The following is an 18,775-nucleotide window of genomic DNA, read 5'->3' as shown; positions in this document are numbered from 1 at the left end:
TTCTGCTTTGCTTTAGTTTTAAGAGACAGGGTGTCACTTTTTTTTGTTTGTTTGTTTTGTTTTTTTTGTTTTTTTGAGACAGGGTTTCTCTGTGTAGCCCTGGCTATCCTGGAACTCACTCTGTAGACCAGGCTGGCCTCGAACTCAGAAATCCGCCTGCCTCTGCCTCCCAAGCGCTGGGATTAAAGGCGTGCACCACCACCGCCCAGCCTAAGCCTGGGGTTTCTTAAAGCCCCCGGGTTTCTGAGGACATAGCTGAAGCCTCTGTATCAGACTCTCAAGTGCTGGGATTAAAGGTGCACCACCACCGCCCAGCTGTCACTCTTATAATGATCCTGCCTCAGCTGCTAGAGCACAGGCACAGTGTGAGTCACATGTCCCACTTCTACACACAAGGCTTGTAAATATCACATGACTGACATTGCTGGGCCAGAACTCATTCTGCTCAGACTCCCAAACCTTCCACCTGTAGATCCAGGTTTCCATCACATCTCAAAACAAAAGGATAACCAGTGAGACCTCTGAAGGAAGCTGGATTTCAGATCCCCACCCCACCCCCTTTCCCTGACTAGACAAAGGTGGTTTCTGTCCCATCCAGTGCTCCAGCTTAAGGTCAGGGGTCCCACGTTTGCTGCTTCCTTGATCAGTTTCTTTGTTCTGACTGGGCAGACTCTGCCAAACCTGCTTTTCCTGAAATAACTGTAAACAGCTGTGATTCATGTTCATACCACATTTTTCCTGTTTGAGCTTCTTAATACTAGTAATTTTAAAACATTAAAGCAGGTTTCATTTCTGTTGACAAATGAGAAATCACACTTAGTCTTCAACTTGTTAAATGATGGAGCCAGAGTTTGACTCTCAATACAAACCTTTTTTTTTTCCAGCCACAGATTCTCAGTACTCTACACTGCCCTGTGTCCATATTAAACCCAGACTAGCTATTTAGTTAAGTTTTCCTTTTTCAGACAGAACTTAAAGATTATTGTCTGTGCTTAGAGGAGTGTGTTAGGAAAGTGAGGTGCCAGTGAGCCTTTGGATGAGAGTTGCTGATAGAATACATAACAGATAGCCGGGCATGATGACACATACCTAAATCCTAATGCATGTTGCTAAAACAGGAAGATCTCGAATAAGCCTATGCAGAGCTCCATAGTGAGGGCCTGGCTCCAAGTACAAATAGGAAGCTGGACATAGTAGTATGCTGCTGAAATTTAAGCCATAGCAAAAGAGTCAGATGTTCAAGACCAGCCTGGTCTGCATTGTGGGACCCTGTTTCGAAATATCAAATGTAAATCTGATCATGGGAGCATAAGCAGTACAGGCAGAAGCATCAGGATTTCAGAGTCAGCACGAGGTCTACGAGACCCAGAGAAAGAAGGAAAAGAAGAAAAATAGGTGTTAGTTGGGGGCTTCCCCCCTGCGCCAAGGGCCAAGCTAGTATGGGGAGCAAGTGGTGGCGCATCCCAGAGTAAGAAGGACACCTTTGTTCTGTGTGCCACTCTCCCCTCAGCAGACACTCCCACTCACACCCTGCCCCTCACACACATTCATTCTAACTCAGCTGCTCTTCTAACTGTGGCATCAGTAGAAGCATACTTCGACCTGGCTTGCCATACTAGGAAAAAAACCTGAAAACTGATACTCACTTTAAAGTTAAAACTTTTATTGGACAAGCCACTTCCTATACCAGGTCTTCTACTTGGGTTTCAAGTAAAGATGGCCACTCAACACAGAGAGGAGATTAGACAGAGAAGAACTCAGAAGCAGATCTGATTTAGTTCCTACAAGAACTAAATAAAACCCGGCAGGCACTTTGAACTCCTGTTGCTCAGCTGAGTCAGTTGTTCTTTGGGCAGTCAGTTCTGCAGTGAGCCCTGTCAGATGTGCAATGTGTCGTCCCGGTCAGGCGTTGTTCTGGGGCATCAGCAACAATGCGTTACTGCTGTAGTAACCTGATGGACACTCAGGCCATGACAGGCTGTTTTCTTTGTCTTGGGTTTTTTAAGACTGGATCTCACTCTGTAGCCCAGGCTGGACTGGAACTCAAGGCTGTCCTGCTTCTGCCTCCCAACTGGTATTATAGATATGAAATCCATAACCCAGCCAGTCACTGTCTGTCTCTCTTCCTTTCTTCCCTCTCTTCCCTTCCTTCTGTCCTCTTGTTTAGTTGGGGTTTTGTTTTGTTTTGTTTTATCAAGACAGGGTTTCTCTGTGTAGTCCTGGCTGTCCTGGAACTAGCTCTGTAGACCAGGCTGGCCTTGAACTCAGACAATCTCTTGCCTCTGCTTCCTGAGTGCCATATTTTTTTTTTACTAAGCTGCAAAGCAACAGAAAAGAATTTCAGGACCAGTTAGTATGAGGCTAAGTTAATAAGGCAGGTTTTAAGTGCTGAGAGGACGGCTCATTTGCCATCAGGAGGACTTGGATTTGGCTCCCCGGTACCCAAGGCAAGCCAGGCCCTCTGCAGAGACAAGGATCTGTCTGTGAGGCTTACTAGTTGGCTAGTCTTTTGGAGTCAGCGAGCTCTATCTAGACCCCGTCTCAGTTACAGTAGTAAGGATTGGATCTGTAGGGGAAGGCATGAATTTGATCAAGATAGTCATACAAAATTCTCAAAGTACTGATTGGTTTTTTTTTTTGAGACAGGGTTTCTCTGTATAGCCTTGGCTATCCTGGAACTCACTCTGTAGACCAGGCTGGCCTCGAACTCAGAAATCCGCCTGCCTCTGCCTCCCAAGTGCTGGGATTAAAGGTGTGCGCCACCACCGCCCAGCTTACTGATTTTTTTTTTAACATGAGGAAAAATAAAGTAGAGGAGTGATTGTTGAAGGTAGGTGTTGTCATTTGACCTCCACAGGTAAGCACACGTGAAACACACATGCATGTGCACAGACACACACGCACACATGCACTCTCACAGATACACATGCACTGAAACACACACACACACACACACACACACGTACGCACACAGGTTCCAGTTGATTCATTCGTTTAGAGTATCATAGCTGAGTGGTGATGGCATATACCTTTATTTCAAGCACTCAAGGGCAGGTGGATCTCTGTGTCTGAGGCCAGCCTGGTCTACAGATTGAGTGGGGGTACACAGAGAAACCCTGTCTCAGAAACCCTGAGGTTTCTGAGCTCTCCTGTAGCTCTCTGTGAGGTTGAGGGTGACCTTGAATTTCTGATTCTCCTTGTTCCTATCTTCCACTTTCTGGGGCCATAGGTATACAAGGTCATGCCCAGTTAATGCATTTCGGGGATCCAAACCAGAACCTTATTAACCAGGCGCATAGCTCTAAGCCCATGAAGGCTTTAAAGTAGATGTTAGTATGAACGCTAAGAGACAAGTAGAGAGACATACATAAAACAGAAACACGGTGAGTCTGGGCTTGTCGAGAATTGAGCACAGTAGCTTACACCTGAAATTCTAACACTGATAGCTGAGCCAGGAGGAGCTCTGCCATTTCAAGAACAGCCCTGCTATCCAGTGAGGTCTTGATTCCAAAAACATAACGGGGGTGGGATACTGGTGACATGGCTGAGTAGGTAAGGTGCTTGCCATGCAAGCTTAGCTACCTGGGTTCAATCCCCAGACCTTACATAGTGGTAGCAGGAGAGAACCAGTTACACAGAATTGTGCTGACCCCCCCCCCCCCATACCATTCACACATAAGATAAACAATAATAGGTAGTTAAAACAAAAAGGAGAAAAGTCTGTGCTAGTTGTTGGGATTTTTGTTTGTTTTGTTTTGTTTCTTTGAGACAGGGTTTGTATTTAGTCCTGGAACTCTCTACAGACCATGCTGGCCTAGAACTCTGCCTGCTCTGGAATGATAGAAATGTGAATAGAAGCAGGAAGGGAAAGAGGCCTCTTACCCAGGAACCTGTTGTGTCTTTCCTGACTCCATCAGTGGGGCAGCAGACATTTTCCTAAAGACAGGTTTTTCACTCTCCCAGATGCAGAAAGTACTCAAACGTCTGCCTCACATCTTTATTTACAAAATAAAATTCTTAAAAAACAAAAGCCCAACTTATGTATATTAGTGAACCTGGAGAGAAGGCTCAGCAGGTAAGAGCACTGGCTGCTCTTCCACAGGACCCGGGTTCAGTTCCCAACACCTGTGGTGGCTCACAGTAGTCCGGACTCCAGTTCCAGTGAATTCAGCCTCCTCTTCAGGCCTCTAGAGGCACTTACAGACATGGTGGCAAAACACTCATACATAAAACACATTTTTAAATTTTTTTTTTTAAAGGCCAATTCCTATGTAGACCTGGCTGGCAACTTTCTCTGTAGACCAGTCTAGCCTCAAACTAAAAGTGATCCACCTGCCTCTGCTCCCTGAGTGATGAGATTAAAAGCATGCACCACTAGTGGCCAAAATGATATTAAAAGAATTTTTTTACATTTAGACATAAAACAAAATTCTTCAACCTTTAAACCTTATAGTGAACTACACACTCTAACTCACGTGATTTAGGATGGTGTGTGCCTTGGGAGAGCTTGCCTTTGAAAAGCCCGTTCTTATGCTCAGCTACATCTTTCTTTCCTGGGTACCTTTTCCCTTCTCCAACCCTTATTTTTAAAATCTATATTGTAATTTTTTAATAAACCTGATAGCTCTGCGTCACACTCACTTGTCCTGAAATTCTCTTCTGTAGTGAAACCAGGAATCCTGGTTTGCCTGAGTAAAGACCGTATGAAGAGGGGGACTTCTCCGGGCCACTGTCAGTGATGTCATAGGGCCTGCCTCTTTCCCTGCTGCTGCTAACATTAACAGTAGCCAAATACATGATTTGGGTGGCTTATGAAGTTGTCGTTCAGAGGGTTTCTAGGAACCTTTTCTTCTAACTGAGTTGGTTGATGTCAAGATGAACTGGAATTGAGCAGTGTTCTAGGCTGCTGATAAGATGAGTACACCCCAGCTCTGGGCTACTTTTTGAGCCTGAGACCACATGCTTGTTTCTCCTAGACTTGAACTTTGTCTTTTCCTGCTTCAGGGAACAGCAGTTTCCCCCCAGTTCTTCTAACATGCTCCCCTAAGTCTGCTTCTCCAGTAGATGCCCAGTGACATGACTCTGAATGGAGTCTCCTTTGGGCCAAGGCCAACCAAAGCCACCAGCTGGGAACTCAACAGACTAAGCCCTTGGTCTTTTCTGGCTTCTCTCTGCCAAGGGAGGAAGCAGGGAGGGAGTCGGCCAGCTGAGCCCAGGCTCTGTGCCAAGCCATTCCCTCTGCTTTGGGCAGTGTGTGGACTTACTCATTCAGCAAGTGTTTATTAAGTTCTTTTTGTGTGTGCTCAGGGTAGACCCCTTCTCTGAGAGAAGAAAACAGCAGAGATCCCTTGTAGGAGGGAGCCTGGCATGCTTAAAGAGCTCTTGTTATGGAAAATTTTCCTTTTGGGTTGGAAACCCAGCATCCGCTGGAGTCCCCTGATGGGAGGCACCCCGGAGATGAGAACAAGGAGACTTTTAACATTAATGAAGCACACTGAGTGGGTATTCCTGCAGTCTCCAAAGGAAGGCAAATCTTTCCTTCTCCTTTTTACAGAGTGACAGTTGCCATGGACCAAATACAGATTGTGTTTGGCACCAGGACTTAGAGAGGGTCTGACTCTTCTTCTCAGTCCCTCCCTGCTGTCCTCCACATAGGCAAATAAATAAATAAAGCCTTTTGATCTTCAACCAGTCAGGCCCCCAGTAAACTGTAAACAGAAGTGAACTTGTGAGTGGGAGAGTTGGCAGCTTCCTCCTTCTCTCCTGAGAAAGCATCTTGTTCTCTGTGCCAGATGGGCCTGTCTACCCATGGCCATGGTACCCCAGCTGCCTCGATAGCCACTGCAGACTGAATGCCTGCATAGGGACTGAGAATGTCCCCCTTTACCAGTATCATGAATGACTGAGAAGGGCACTGACAGGCAGCTCTGCTTAAAGCTTTTAACCCCGCATCATCTGGGCGGGTAGGAACTTGGAGCGTCCATCGTGCTGAAGAACTCTGGTGATGTTCGTGAGAGCTGGCTGTGCTCTGGATTTCCAAGCTAGAGACATGGAAAGTTAACTTTCCACCCTAATTTGTAGAGGCCTCTGGAGCAGGTCCCCAGTGGGCCTGCCTCCTGCAGTAGTAGTGAGGGTTACTGAGGTAGCCTGTCCTGCTTTCCCAGACCTGGTCTAGTGTGTGTGCCCAGTGAGTGTCAGCTATGCTTGTAACTGGGGACCGTGGCGTTGTCTAGAGCAAAGGCTCTAGATGACAGCCTCCTCCCCACGGCCTCAGCAGGGACTCCAGAAAGGCTGGTCGGCTTGGCACTGACGAGCTCCCTCCTCTCTGCTCTCCTTCCCTCTCTCTCTCTTTCTCTCTTTCTCTCTCTAGGGGACACTACACAGAAAATGAGAACTGCTCACTATCCCACCCCAGCCGAATTGGACGCGTATGCTAAGAAGGTCGCAAACAACCCACTGACTATAAAAATCTTCCCCAACAGTGTGAAGGTTCCCCAGCGGAAACACGTTCGTCGTACTGTGAACGGCCTCGACACATCAGCCCAGCGCTACAGCCCCTACCCGACTCAGGCTGCCACCAAGGCAGGCCTACTTGCCATTGTCAAAGTGCCAGCCAAAAGCATACTCAAGGACTTTGACGGCACCCGAGCTCGGTTACTCCCTGAGGCCATCATGAACCCCCCAGTGGCACCCTATGCTACTGTGGCACCCAGCACTTTAGCCCACCCACAGGCCCAGGCTCTGGCCCGCCAGCAGGCCCTGCAGCATGCACAGACCCTGGCCCATGCCCCTCCCCAGACACTGCAACACCCTCAGGGTATACCACCACCACAGGCACTGTCTCACCCTCAGAGCCTCCAGCAGCCTCAGGGCCTGGGCCACCCTCAGCAGATGGCCCAAACCCAGGGCTTGGTCCACCCTCAGGCCCTGACTCACCAGGGTCTCCAGCACCCCCCTAACCCCTTGCTGCATGGAGGCCGGAAGATGCCAGACTCAGATGCACCCCCGAATGTGACCGTGTCTACCTCAACTATCCCCCTTTCAATGGCGGCCACCCTGCAACACAGCCAGCCCCCGGACCTGAGCAGCATCGTGCACCAGATTAACCAGTTTTGCCAGACGAGGGCAGGCATCAGCACTACCTCAGTGTGTGAGGGCCAGATCGCCAATCCCAGCCCTATTAGTCGCAGTCTGCTCATCAATGCAAGCACCCGGGTGTCGACCCACAGCGTCCCCACACCAATGCCTTCATGTGTGGTCAATCCCATGGAGCACACCCATGCGGCCACAGCCGCACTGCCTGCTGCAGGTCCTGTCAACCTGCCCACAGGCATCTCTCGAGCCCCCACTGGCTACCCTAGCGACCTCAAGCCAGTTACCTGGAACCAGCACCAGCTGGCCCACCTACAACAGATGTGCAGCGAGGCCGGTGGGACACCAGCCCCTGGCCTGACAGGCAAACATACAGCAGGACGTGAGTTGGCAGGGCCTGGTTTTGTGGGCAAGGCCCCTGCCTACCCACAGGAACTCTGCCTGGCACAGTCCTTCCATCTGAAGCCACCCCTGGAGAAGCCGACCCCATCCCCACCAGTCAACGGCCTACCAGCCCCACTGGCCTACCCTAATGGTCACTACTTCCAACCCCTGTGGAACAACATTCTACCAACTCCCAATAGCGACAGCTCGGGGTCTCAGGACCTCGCCATGCCGTTCCATGGTGGGCAGCCCACAGGTGCACCCCTCGACTGTGGGGCAGCTCCTGGGGCCCACTACCGAGCAGGGACTGGGGGTGGTCCAGTGGCAAGCCAGAACAGCTTGATGCAAACGGTGGATTACCTGAGTGGGGATTTCCAGCAGGCCTGCTTCCGAGAACAGAGCCTGGCTATGTTGAGCAAGGCCCACCGAGCTCCTGGCACCCGAGCCCCCGATCCCACAGATAGTCGAAGTCTTCATATTCAGCACCCAGGGTATAGATAGGGAGCCGTGACGCTCTCCTCAGGCAGCATCACACATTGCCCTTCTAGGTTTAGTCTTACTTTTAAGTAACTGGATAGTTTCAAAGCTTCACTGCTCCAGTGTGATCATCCTGAGATGTCTAAGGAAGGGAATGTGGTGGGGTCGATTTGGGGGCAGAAGAAGGTCCTTTATCCTTCCCTCAAGCAACTCTTGGTTTTCTGTTAGAACCTAACCCTGTCCTCTCAGCACCTGCTTGTCAGGTAGTCTCCACCCTGACCACTTGTGACTCTTGCCATCTTTTGCTGAACTTCTATTTCTTTTGGGACTGAGTTATGACTGAGGGGAATGGCCTAGGCCCTTAAGTTAGGCTTCTCCGTCTGGGACTAAGAAACCAGACTTTCTAAGTGCTCTGGAAGCTAATTCCTTATTCCCCCCAAAGATGTCAAATCAAAATAAACACAATCCCTCTCTCTCCCAGCTGCTCCCATCCCTCACGGCTTGGTGTTTCATTTCTGTCGCTCCCAAGCCGCTGCACTCATCCTTGCCAAAGCCTTGCGACTCAGAGAAAACCATTGCATTGGCATCTTGATTCTTGACTCTCCTTCCAGAGAAATGCAGTGGCCATCTGGCATTCCCAGGACCTCCTGTCACCGTTGCCTCTGTCCAAACTCAACTACTGTCCTCATCCCTGCCTCCCCTCCCTCTTAAGAAAAAGAAAACAAAAACTACCTTACTTGAAGAATTAGTTATAGGTAAAGGATGATCACATTAGAGTTTGGGATTAAAAACACCAAAAAAGTTTGAAAAAAAGTTTAAAAATGCATTTGGTTCTCTACACTGGCTAAGAATTATTGGTCCACACTGTTAAGTTTTAACGTCATGTTTCTGTATGAATGAGTGGCTTTGAGGAGCATTGTGTATGAGTGCCCCAACAGGTACAATCACCCTCTAAGTTTTGCAACCCTTCAGTTTAATGAAGAACAAAAGGAAAAACACAAAGCCTTAAGCCCTTTCAATTCCTCCTCCACTGAATGCGCGTGGTTCCGACCGCTGCAGAGGGGCTTACATGGGAACGGCCCCTCTTGCTCCTCCCCCATTCAAGAGCATCTTCCACCTGTTCCAGGACCAGTGTGTCTCATTCCCGAGTGACAATTAGTTGTCTAGAAATTCAACACTTCTCTGTAACGTTAGCCTGTTTTGTTGTAATTTTTTGCACCTGTCTTGTGTTGCACAGTTGGGCTTTGAAAGTAATAGTAATAAGCCCTTGCCTTTCCTCGCCTTTGGGGAATGTGAGCTGATAACTGAAGGTTTGGGGTTTATTCTCACTGTTCCTTAGCCAGAAATTCTGTAGTGATCTGAAGCAATGTGACTGAAGACCAGTCTTTAAATTATGTGTTGGCAAGTTGCCTTATATTTAAAAGAAGGAAAAAAAAAAAAAAAAAGAAAATGCCTGAGTGTGTTATGCCAAATGATAGCAACATGAAGTCCTAATTTATTGTTTCCTTGCTGTCTGAACACTGGTATTACTGTCCTATCCCCAAACCCCTTAGCTTCCGGTGCGGTGCCACCTCGCCCAGGGCCCCTCCGCTGGACACTCATTTGAAGAGCTTCGCTCTCTCCTGTGACCTCTTACTTGACCTCCAACCTGACATTGTAACCCCAAATTCTCCCTGCTAGGGGGTTGCCACTGTAGGAAACTGGACCAGACACCATCTTGGGGGCTTTCACACCTCACCCCCACCTCTAGTCTGCATGGAGAATGTACTATGACTCCCTTACCCTACAAATGACTGCCCCCAGCTTTGGTGTAAGATGTTTCCTAGTTCGACCTGATTGTCCCCCATCCCACTCCAGCTAGTCCCCAACCAGCAATAAAGGTCAAAGCCAGGGCCTCACACCACATTCCTTGCCTCCAGAATCCCATGCCACCCCAAAGGAAACCCTGGATCCCCCAGCTCTCCACATAACTATAGCATCTTGTCTCCATCTCTTCACCTTACCTGTGGTGGTTTATGGGCATGGTGGATTTTTTTTTAAAAAAACATTATTATAAAGCAGTAAAACAAACAAAAAAACTTATCTTTTTTTTTTTTTTAAACCTTGTCCTCGTTTAATGGGAATGCTTGAAGTGTTTAGGGTTGTTATTTTTAGTAAAGGGGGAATTTCTTTGGTGGTGGCAATATCCTCTTCACCCCTCAAACACCCTCCCCAGTTTATCGTCCCATACTGGGGTTGGTTTTATGCAGTTCAGTCAAGCCCTAATTAGGGACCAGCTGGAAATTGGTGCCTCAGTGGAGGCCCAAAGGGTCCTGCCTTTGACTCCAAGAGCCATCAGTCCTAAGTAGTTGTTTTCCCATTAAGCCCTCCCAACAAATACAGACCTCCCACCCACGTATAGCAGGGGAGTTACTTAATGACAGGCAACAAACAGGTGCTGCCTCGCTCCTCACAATGGTATACACTGTCCCTAAGTGGAATGTTAGCATTCTTTGCTGGGCAGTGGTGGTGCAGGCCTTTAATCCCAGCACTTGGGGGGCAGAGGCAGGTGGGTTTCTGAGTTCAAGGCCAGCCTGGTCTACTGGCATGAGTTCCAGGACAGCCAGGACTACACAGAGAAACCCTGGCTCGAAAAACCAAAAAAAAAAAAAAGACAAATTCTTTGATGGGAATGGGGTAGGTAAGGTCAGGGAAAGCCAGTCAGATGTTCAGCTACTCAGCAGGTGGGAGGATACTTGGGAGTCAAAGCCCCCTTCACTTGCCCATGCCCTTTCAAAGTGCTCTGCCTCCCTCCTGCCTTATGTCTAGCAAGCACTCTGCACATGTAGCCCTCAGTGTACCCAACGTAAGAGGTAAGCCCAGCTGTCTTCGGACAGAGCTGAGTCCACTCCATGCTCTGGTGTGCCCTCAACTCTACAATGCTACGACTACAGCTGAAATGAGCCAGCAGTGTGTCAGTTGCAAGGCATTAAGACCCTTCAGTCATGCAGTTAGTTGTCTTGTCAGCAGAGACACACCCACTTGAATCCAAGTTGTCTGGTTTAGGAATCCTCTAACAGTTTGACTGATTCCCTGCAAGCAGGAGGTTGTCTACCATATTTGTATGGTGGGTGATCAGCTTAGCTTTCTCAGCTAAGATCCCATGGTCCTCCTGATGAGTGGATAGCGAAAATGCCAAGCTAGTGAGAACTAAGCAACCCTCACCTAGTGACCTTGTCTTCCTAAAGGCCCTTTCCACCTCCCTCCACACGCACACCTTTCAGCTGTCCTCATACACTTCCCTATGCTGGACCGTAAGAAAAAGACACTTCATGTTAATTTCCTCCTGGCATGATTACATTCCAAGACCAGTAGTTGAACAGAATTCATTTTACCATTAATGAGTGTAGTTTACCCCACAAAGCTAAGTAACTTGCCAAAAGCAAGCCCAAATTTATTGCCAAAATTAGTGGGAGCTATCTGCTTACTAGTGAAGAATTCAGGGTTTGAGCCTGTATATAGTCGAGTCTGGCGTGCACCAGCTGGGGGGAACCCACAGAAATCCAGGCCTTGCCCCAAACTAACTGGAGTCAGTTTGCCAGTCTTAGTTGACTCGTAAAATGTATGCAGTCAGAGACAACCATTCAGAACTGCACAAAAAGCAAATGAAATTACAGGCAAAATCTTAAGTGCTTTGTACATGTCAAAGGCCACTTTTACTCCTGGAGCACAGACCAGCATTCAGTCAGTCCCTAACTGTCAGGCACATGCAGCTTCATTAACTCTTCACGAAGGCCCATTTACTCTAATGGGGAAAAGCTACTTCACTTGACCCTTGGCCACACACAAGACCCCAGGCTGTGAAGATGGCCTCAGAGTAAAAACCTGGATGGATATGGCAATGCACACTTGTAACTCCCAGGCTGCTGGGTCAGTCAAGGGAAGATCTTTGGAGCTCACTGGCCATCTAGTCTCGTAGAATCAGTGAACTCCAAGACTTCTGGTCTGTCTCAGAAAAGCAAAGTGTAACTGAGGAAGACACCCGATGTTTATCTTTGGCCCACACACATATATGCACATGCTAATTAGTGATACAGACAGACCTGCGAAGCAGAGCACTTGTCTTTGGTGAGGTATGGAGATGCCAGCTTGAGTGGTTCCTGCACCACCTATCTGTTGAACCACCAGAGGGCAGGTGATGCTCACGCTCAAAGTTTCCTGCAATTCCCGTATCATCCACCAGAGAGGTAGAGCTGCAAACAGAGCAGTTCTCCCCCTCTCCTCCTGTTGGGCCCAGCCTCCCATAGCCCTAACCTACTGGGAGGAGACAGGCTGGAATCAAGTTAATAAATACAATTCAGGATTTATTAAAAATCAGAGTTCCCCTGCTATGCCCTCCTAGCACTAGAGAAATAAATAACCAGAGAGGGCACCACTGGGTGAATGGAAAGAGAAGTTCATCTCAAGGCAGAGTCTTGTAACTACCCCTCCCTTTGCCAATACCTCCCACCCCCACTATGGCTCTTGGGACATAGCACCTGAGCAGGCACCTCCGTCCAGGTAGAATGTGGCTGGCAACAAGGCATGTCTGTCCTGCCCAGGAGGGGAGACAGGCCCTGGGATCATGTTTCCAGCCCTTGATAACCCCGAGACCTGCTCCCCCCAGGGGCCAGGGCTGAAGCACCAATTGGAGGCACCTGAGGGGTAGGGATGGTGGTAGTGGTATGGAGAGTAGGCTAACACCCTAGGCAAAGAGGCTGAAAGGAGGTCCGGCCCCCAATCCAGTTTCAGCCAGTGCCTGAGATCCTGCCCCACCTCCCTTCCCACTTGAAGCCAAAAGGCTCTCCTCTCAGCTGAGGATCTTCCGGGGCAGTTCGACAGAGGCACGGATGAAGACTGCATCATCCCGCACGTAATTCCGCTTTCGGATGTCCTGGTGAGAAATGAATTTGGGGTAGCCGAAGCCCAGGGAGCTCTCATCCAGGGAGCCTCGCCAAGTGCCGGGCTTCTGGAAGTTCTTCCAGTTTGGATCAGGGTGGAAGGTCTCAGTGACATGCTGTGGCTTAGCCAAACCTGGGTCACTCTGATCCAGCAGGGAGAAGGTGACCCGGCGGGCAAAAGGCCACTCGAGGAGATTGTCAAAGGCGCCTGGCAACACACGGATGTAGATGGAGAGGTGTGTGCCCTCCCCGCTGCCGTTGCCGTTAAGGAATGCAGACACCTGCAGCTTGTAGCCGTACTTATGTGTGTAGAAGGCTGGGCTGAAGCACTCCAGGTTAGGCTTGGCCTTGGCCTCTTGTAGCCGCCGCCCATAGCTGCCGATCTTCCAGATGAGCACTCCGTCACTGCCTATGGACAGCTCTTCCAGCTCTCGCCGCAGCTCCTGCAGCTCTTGCCGCTGCCGGCTCACCAGAGCACACATCATAGCCAGATGTGGCTTCACACTCTCCTCCACGTGACGTCCCATTGCCAGCTTAGGGCACTGTTGGCAAAACCCAAGGCCATGGGAGAAGGAAAAAGTTACCAAAAGAGGAAGGTCCAAGGGAGAGGAGAAGCAGGTAGGGGCAGCGAGCACCCAGTTCCACAGGAACAGGCCGATGGCAGAGGGCGCAGGGAATGAGCAGGAGCTGACTAGCAGGATTCATCAAGGCCTCAACTGCGACAGCAACTGATGCTCTGTCTAGGACGCCAAGGGCTATAAAGAAAGGGGCTGAGGAAGAAGGGGCAGCTCACCCTGTGCTTGCAGCCAGACTCTTTGAAAGGGCAGAGCACAAAGGCAGTGCTGCAGCTGTCCTTCAGGTGGGCCGGCAGGTCCTCCCGAGCCACAGTGCCCACTCCACACTGGTTGGGGCAGGGAACAGGCAGGCGTGGGCACTGGTACTGGTGGCTCTAGGACCAGAGACAGAAGTAGAGTGGTCAGAACCCTGACTCCCTAATACCCAGTCTCACAGGCTACAGGTCAGCGAGGGCCTCACCTGGATAGTGTCATAAACAAACTCCTTGGTACAGTAGGCACAGGGCTGGGTGCGCTTGGGGCACTCAGAAGTGGCGTGCTGGGCCAACAGTCGCCGCATCATGCGGGCCCCACACTTGTTCTCACAGTACACACTCTCTTGGGGGCACACGCCCTCGTGACTCTGAAATCACCACAGGGGTAAGTTAGAGATGGGACGCCTGGACTCCCCCAAGTGTCTGACCCTCCCTCCACCGTCAGCCTGGACCCATCTACCTCGTAGGCCTCCCCACTGAAGTCACAGCCGCAAAATTCACACTTGAGGCGGCGCTTGGGGCAGTCGTGCTGCAGGTGGGCGGGCAGGTCACGCCGGCTCAGCTTGGCCGGGCAGCGATTCGGGCAGGGGACGACATTGAAGCTGCAGGTGTTCAAGTGGCCCTGGCGGACAGAGGACAATCAGCATCTGCCCAGCGAGGGTTAGTCCTAGCTCCCCTCCCAAGCCTCACCTGCAGATGACGAAGTGGCCCACTCCAACGGCAGCCCTCCTCACTGTGGATGCAGCGGATAGCCAAGCCTAACACCTGGACCTCCAGCTCCGGGTCGGGATAGATCTATGGGCAGAGAATGGTGAAGTCAGCAAGGACCAGAGCCTGCCGTACTTGCTACCCACCCCAACATGTGCCTGTAAGCCAGTAGTAGCTTCTTGAGCAAAGACCTCTCAGGCTATGTCTCTGTGCCCTAGGATGAAGGACATAGTAGACAGTATCTACTCTGTGGGACCAGAGCCCCCAACATGGCTGCACAGGAACACGCTCACGCTCCCTTCAGGGAAGCAGACCACTAGCCTGCTCAGTCATAAGGTAACCCTCCTCCTGCTTCCTTCCTCTTAGTGGAGGGGTCCTGGACCCCAGCCATAGGAAGAGGAGGGAGCACTTTTTATGGGCACAGAGCAGCTCTGTGCACCCCTACAGGCTGGGCATTGTGCCTGCCCCCCAGGGCAAACACAGCCTTCGTTTGCAAACTGGCCTGGTGGGAAAGAACAGGCTACCTTTGTGGGGGCACAAGATCATGAGGCTTGGGGGTGGATACTAGCCCTGTGCCTACTGGCTGCCAAGAGCTCCAGCCCCCAGCAATATACAATGTACCTGGGCTTCCAACCTAGCAGTATGGACTCACCTTGGCATAGTCCAGAGGAAGCTGGTCCTCAGGGCATTTGAAGACTCCTTCACTGAAAGGGAAGAAGGCAGGGTCAAGGCTTCTCAAGGGCTGGGCCTCACCCCCTCAATCAGGGCAGCCTCCCTCCCTTGCCAGGCCCCTTCCTAGCCTGCCATTGCTGAAACAAAGCGACAAGCAGTCAGAAGGGACCCACTTTTCAAGGGTACTCAACTACCCACAAAAGGTATTCTAGGTCCAGTGCAGACAGACACAGCTGCCTTGGGCAACACTTTGCCAACAGGTGGCAGCTGGCATCCCCTCCCCCCAAGACAGCAGCTGGACTTGAAAGAAACAGGCAGCCTGCCACCCCCTTCCCCCAGAATGGTTTTCATTGGCTATTCTGAAAGCTGATGGGGGGGTGGATATACAGGGATGGGCTTGGATTAAGTGCCAAGGCTACCCAACCTCCATGATGGTGCCAGGTCATCTTGAGGCCACTTTAGGCTATCCCTTCTCCTCTTTGAGGGTGTGTCTCCTAAGGCAGTGGGAAGGAGCAGCAAGGCCCCGGCCCTGTGTTCCCTCCACCCACTCATTCCTCACACCCCACCTGGCCTTCACCACTTGCCTCTGAGAAGGATGAGAATGGACCTATTCAGAAGCCGGAGGGGAAAAACAAAAAAAACAATCAGAGGCTCCCTAGTGAAGCAGCACCTGGGTATGTCTGTCTGCGGTAACTCAGGTTTTAACCACTGGCAAAGCTCCTGAAACTTGGTGACCCTAACACCTGACAGCTGTTCTGCCCCTCTTCTCCCATCTCCACCCATAGAGCCTGGTGGCATGCTTCTTCCTGCCAGTATCCCCCAACTGACCCCAACAAGACCTGTCACACATGACTGCTATGGCCCAGGCAAGGTAAGGGCTCACCCAGCAAGACTGAAAGCCCCCAGGCATGGCATTCCTGGCAGATCTGAGTCAGGTAGGCGGTAGGCAGGCAGGCCTCAAGGCGGAAGCAGAAACTACAGGGCAGCCCTGTTGTAAAAGCACTTTCCAGAGCCTGGGCAGCCCATAGCCCAAGTGCCCAGTCCATCCTAGCACCTCCCCTTGGTCCCACACTACGGGCCATGTCCCTGATGCAAACAACACAAGCTAGACACTAAAGAGGTATGACTGCACCCATAGGGCAAGCAGCCTTCCTGGCTCAACCTGAATAATAGCCAGCTGAAGCAGGAGTCGGGAAAGAGGGGTGGGTCAAGGGGGAGGGGGTCCACTTGGCTGCTTCTGGAATGTGCTGACCCAGTGGTTTTCAAGACAGCAAGGGGACTAAGGCAAGTCCCTAGGCTTCAGGCAGCGGCTAACCCTGCAGCTTGGGGCCCAGCCAGGACAAAAGGTTTAGCCAAGGCTATGGACAACCTAACTTGTAGGGTAGGGGTGATAGTGGGGGGGTGGGGGGGGGCAGAGCCTGCTCAATCACCTCTTTCCTCCAGAAGCCACTAAACACAACTCGATCATGGGGGAGGGGAGAAGGCAGAGGCTGCTCCTGGCTGAGCAGTGGAGGCCCAAGCCCAGGGGAGAAGACAGGATGGGGGGAGGGGGCAGTGGGAGAGGAAGAGGGGATTTCCGGGAGGAGGAGGGGCTGAAGCAGCCGCGAGGGGACTGAGGAGGAGGTGAAGGAGGGAACAAGGCCTGACAGACCCCTCCTGGCTCCTTCCCCAAGGCAGTAAGGGTGGGTCAGCTGGAGGAGGGGGCTGGCTCAGCTGGCCTCATCTGGAAACCAGAGGGCCAGGAAGGGAGCTGAGAAGACAATGGGCCCGTGTGTCTGTAGAGGAGTTAAGTGTGTACATTGCAGGGAGGAGGGCTAGAGGGAGGAGGGAGAAGAGAAGGGAGGAGGGGGCACCACAGCAGCTTGAGCAAGAGCATATGTGAGAGCAGGAGCCTACGGCTGCTAGGAACAAAAAAACAAAGGGCCTGCTGAGATTTCCGCCAGCCAGAGCTTCAGAAGACAGTGGGGACCAAGCACAGAGGCAGAAGTTCCACATTGCTTCCCCTGCCAGTTCCCCTCGCCGGACCGCGGCGGACCCAGCCTTCCTTATGCTCTAGAGCACGACCTCCACGGGTGTCGGGGCTCCCCGATCTCCCCTCCAACACGCAGCCTTCTGTGGCAGGAGACTCAAGACGGCCCAGGGTGACCAGAAATGTGATCGATGCCTGAGGCGGCAAGGCTCCTGAAGAGGCACGGGGCATTCAGTACCAACCCGGGTCGCCGGTGTACCAACGACCCATCAACCATCCATCGTACTCAAGACCCCAATGGAGGGTTTCCACTTAAGAGGCGAGGAGGGCTGCAGGTCACAGTCCAACCTCTACTGCTTGGCCACACGCAGTCCCGGCTGGATTCCCAGCTAAGATTTGAATCGTGTGACCCTGGGCAAATCGCAGCCTTTTTTTTTTTTTTTTTTTTTTTTTTTTTTTAAGCTCTGTGAAATGGGAGAACAATAGCGGCCGCTTTCTCAACGTCAGAGAGAAAAAGAAGAGGGTCGGACAGGTGAAAACTCCAGAGGCTTGAGTGCCGCGCGCGAGAGGGAGGCTTTGTCCTTCCCTTCCCTAAAGGATTCAAAGTTCAAGACTGTGGCCGCTCCGGCTCTCAGGTGGGGGGGAAGGGCCGGCCACGGGTCAGGAAGGGCGTCTTTCCCTTCGCCAGCGCGTGGGGAGGCAGTTTTTTCTACCTGGAGCCGGGCAGGTAGGACCTGAGACCCTACGCTTGGGTGCGTAAGGTCCTCCCCAGGGCCCTGACGTCACTGCCGCCCCTTGACATCATGGTGGGCGCTCCTGAGGTCACCGGGCGGCCTCGCAGACAAAGGCGCGACGTGTCTCCGGCCCGAGCCCGTCCCCATGCACTGCCCTCCCTTCCCTGCACTGCCAGCCGAGGCCCACCGCCCCCGGGTCGTACCTGAGGAACTCCTGCAGGCAGGTGTCGCAGAAGCGGTGGCCGCAAGTAGACACCTGCACAGGCTCGCGCATGGGTTTCCCGCACAGTGGGCACAGCAGCCGCCGCTTAGGCTTCTCCAGAAACTTGTAGTCGAAGCCGGGCATGGCGGGCTAGCGGCGGGCACGGGCAAGCGGGGCCGGGCACGCGGCGGCCCCACAGCCCGCGCGCCTCGCTCCGGCCGCGTTTCCCGGCTGCGGTCGGCGCCGACTGGCGGCCGAGACCGGCCCGGGTCCGCAGCCCCGCCCGCCGGAAGAGGGGGCGGAGCCGCGTCCCCTAGGTCCTAGAGCCCGCCCGCGCGCCCCGCCCACTCCGCAACCCCTTAGAATGCCATCGCACTCCGGACTCTGCCCTGGCTTCGAAAGTTAAACCAGGCTTCTCTTTCCCGCGGCAATTGCGAGCGTGGCTGAGATTCTTCCAGAAGTGGGTCCCCTTGCGCTATGATGGTGCCTATCAGGTCGCACCACAAAGACTTGACACTTTGGAGGCCACCTTAAGGTCTCCTGCGCCACGCGCCGCTCAGGGACCCGTGGCCCTAGCTTCCAGGTGCTAGGCAGCGAAGCCTGGCAACAGGATCCCAGTAAACCCGGCTGGAGCAAGGAAACTAGGCTGGGCGCTGGGCCAGCGGAACCTCGGCCCCAGCCTCAGGCCTCTGGCTGCGCCCACATTCCTCCTGGCCACTGCCCTACAACCACAGTCGGGCCCAACCCAGTCTTGGGGTGTCTAGCGGCCACTTCCACCCACCCCTGAAT

General features: G+C 52.1%; 2 protein-coding genes across 5 annotated transcripts in view; one reads left to right on the top strand and one right to left on the bottom strand.

Moving 5' to 3' along the window:
- The window catches only part of Fam222b (family with sequence similarity 222 member B), a 68,114-nt gene extending 58,130 nt beyond the window's left edge, over nt 1-9,984 (top strand). For 3 of the 4 annotated variants that reach the window (XM_034506408.2, XM_076936233.1, XM_034506405.2), the window contains one exon: nt 6,371-9,984. In XM_034506408.2, the coding sequence (XP_034362299.1) occupies nt 6,371-7,977 (1,607 nt within the window). In that variant the 3' untranslated portion in view covers nt 7,978-9,984. The remainder of the gene's footprint in view (nt 1-6,370) is intronic. The other variant, XM_034506409.2, reaches the window with a different exon arrangement.
- A 2,286-nt stretch (nt 9,985-12,270) lies between these two features.
- Nucleotides 12,271-18,284, bottom strand: Traf4 (TNF receptor associated factor 4). The gene is made up of 7 exons (XM_034507545.2): nt 17,988-18,284; nt 15,062-15,113; nt 14,392-14,496; nt 14,162-14,323; nt 13,908-14,069; nt 13,666-13,821; nt 12,271-13,414 (listed from the first exon to the last, which is right to left on the bottom strand). Exons 1-7 carry the CDS (start codon nt 18,128-18,130, stop codon nt 12,782-12,784), a joined length of 1,413 nt encoding a protein of 470 aa, XP_034363436.1. The 5' UTR covers nt 18,131-18,284; the 3' UTR covers nt 12,271-12,781.
- Nucleotides 18,285-18,775: the final 491 nt, after the last annotated feature.

Source organism: Arvicanthis niloticus, chromosome 6 (genome assembly GCF_011762505.2).
Source record: "Arvicanthis niloticus isolate mArvNil1 chromosome 6, mArvNil1.pat.X, whole genome shotgun sequence".
Lineage (NCBI taxonomy): Eukaryota > Metazoa > Chordata > Mammalia > Rodentia > Muridae > Arvicanthis > Arvicanthis niloticus.
Note: the sequence above shows the minus strand (reverse complement) of the source record. Positions and strands in the feature narration are given on the sequence as shown.

Bases quoted from the DNA above. Each gene is read 5' to 3' on its own strand.
- Traf4 (XM_034507545.2), bottom strand. From the start codon at position 18,130: ATGCCCGGCTTCGACTACAAGTTTCTGGAGAAGCCTAAGCGGCGGCTG. The intron at 14,070-14,161 runs GTAGATGGGTCC...TGGTGATTTCAG, and splicing joins TCAGTGGGGAGGCCTACGAG to AGTCACGAGGGCGTGTGCCC. The intron at 13,415-13,665 runs GTGAGCTGCCCC...TTTTGCCAACAG, and splicing joins AGTCTGGCTGCAAGCACAGG to TGCCCTAAGCTGGCAATGGG.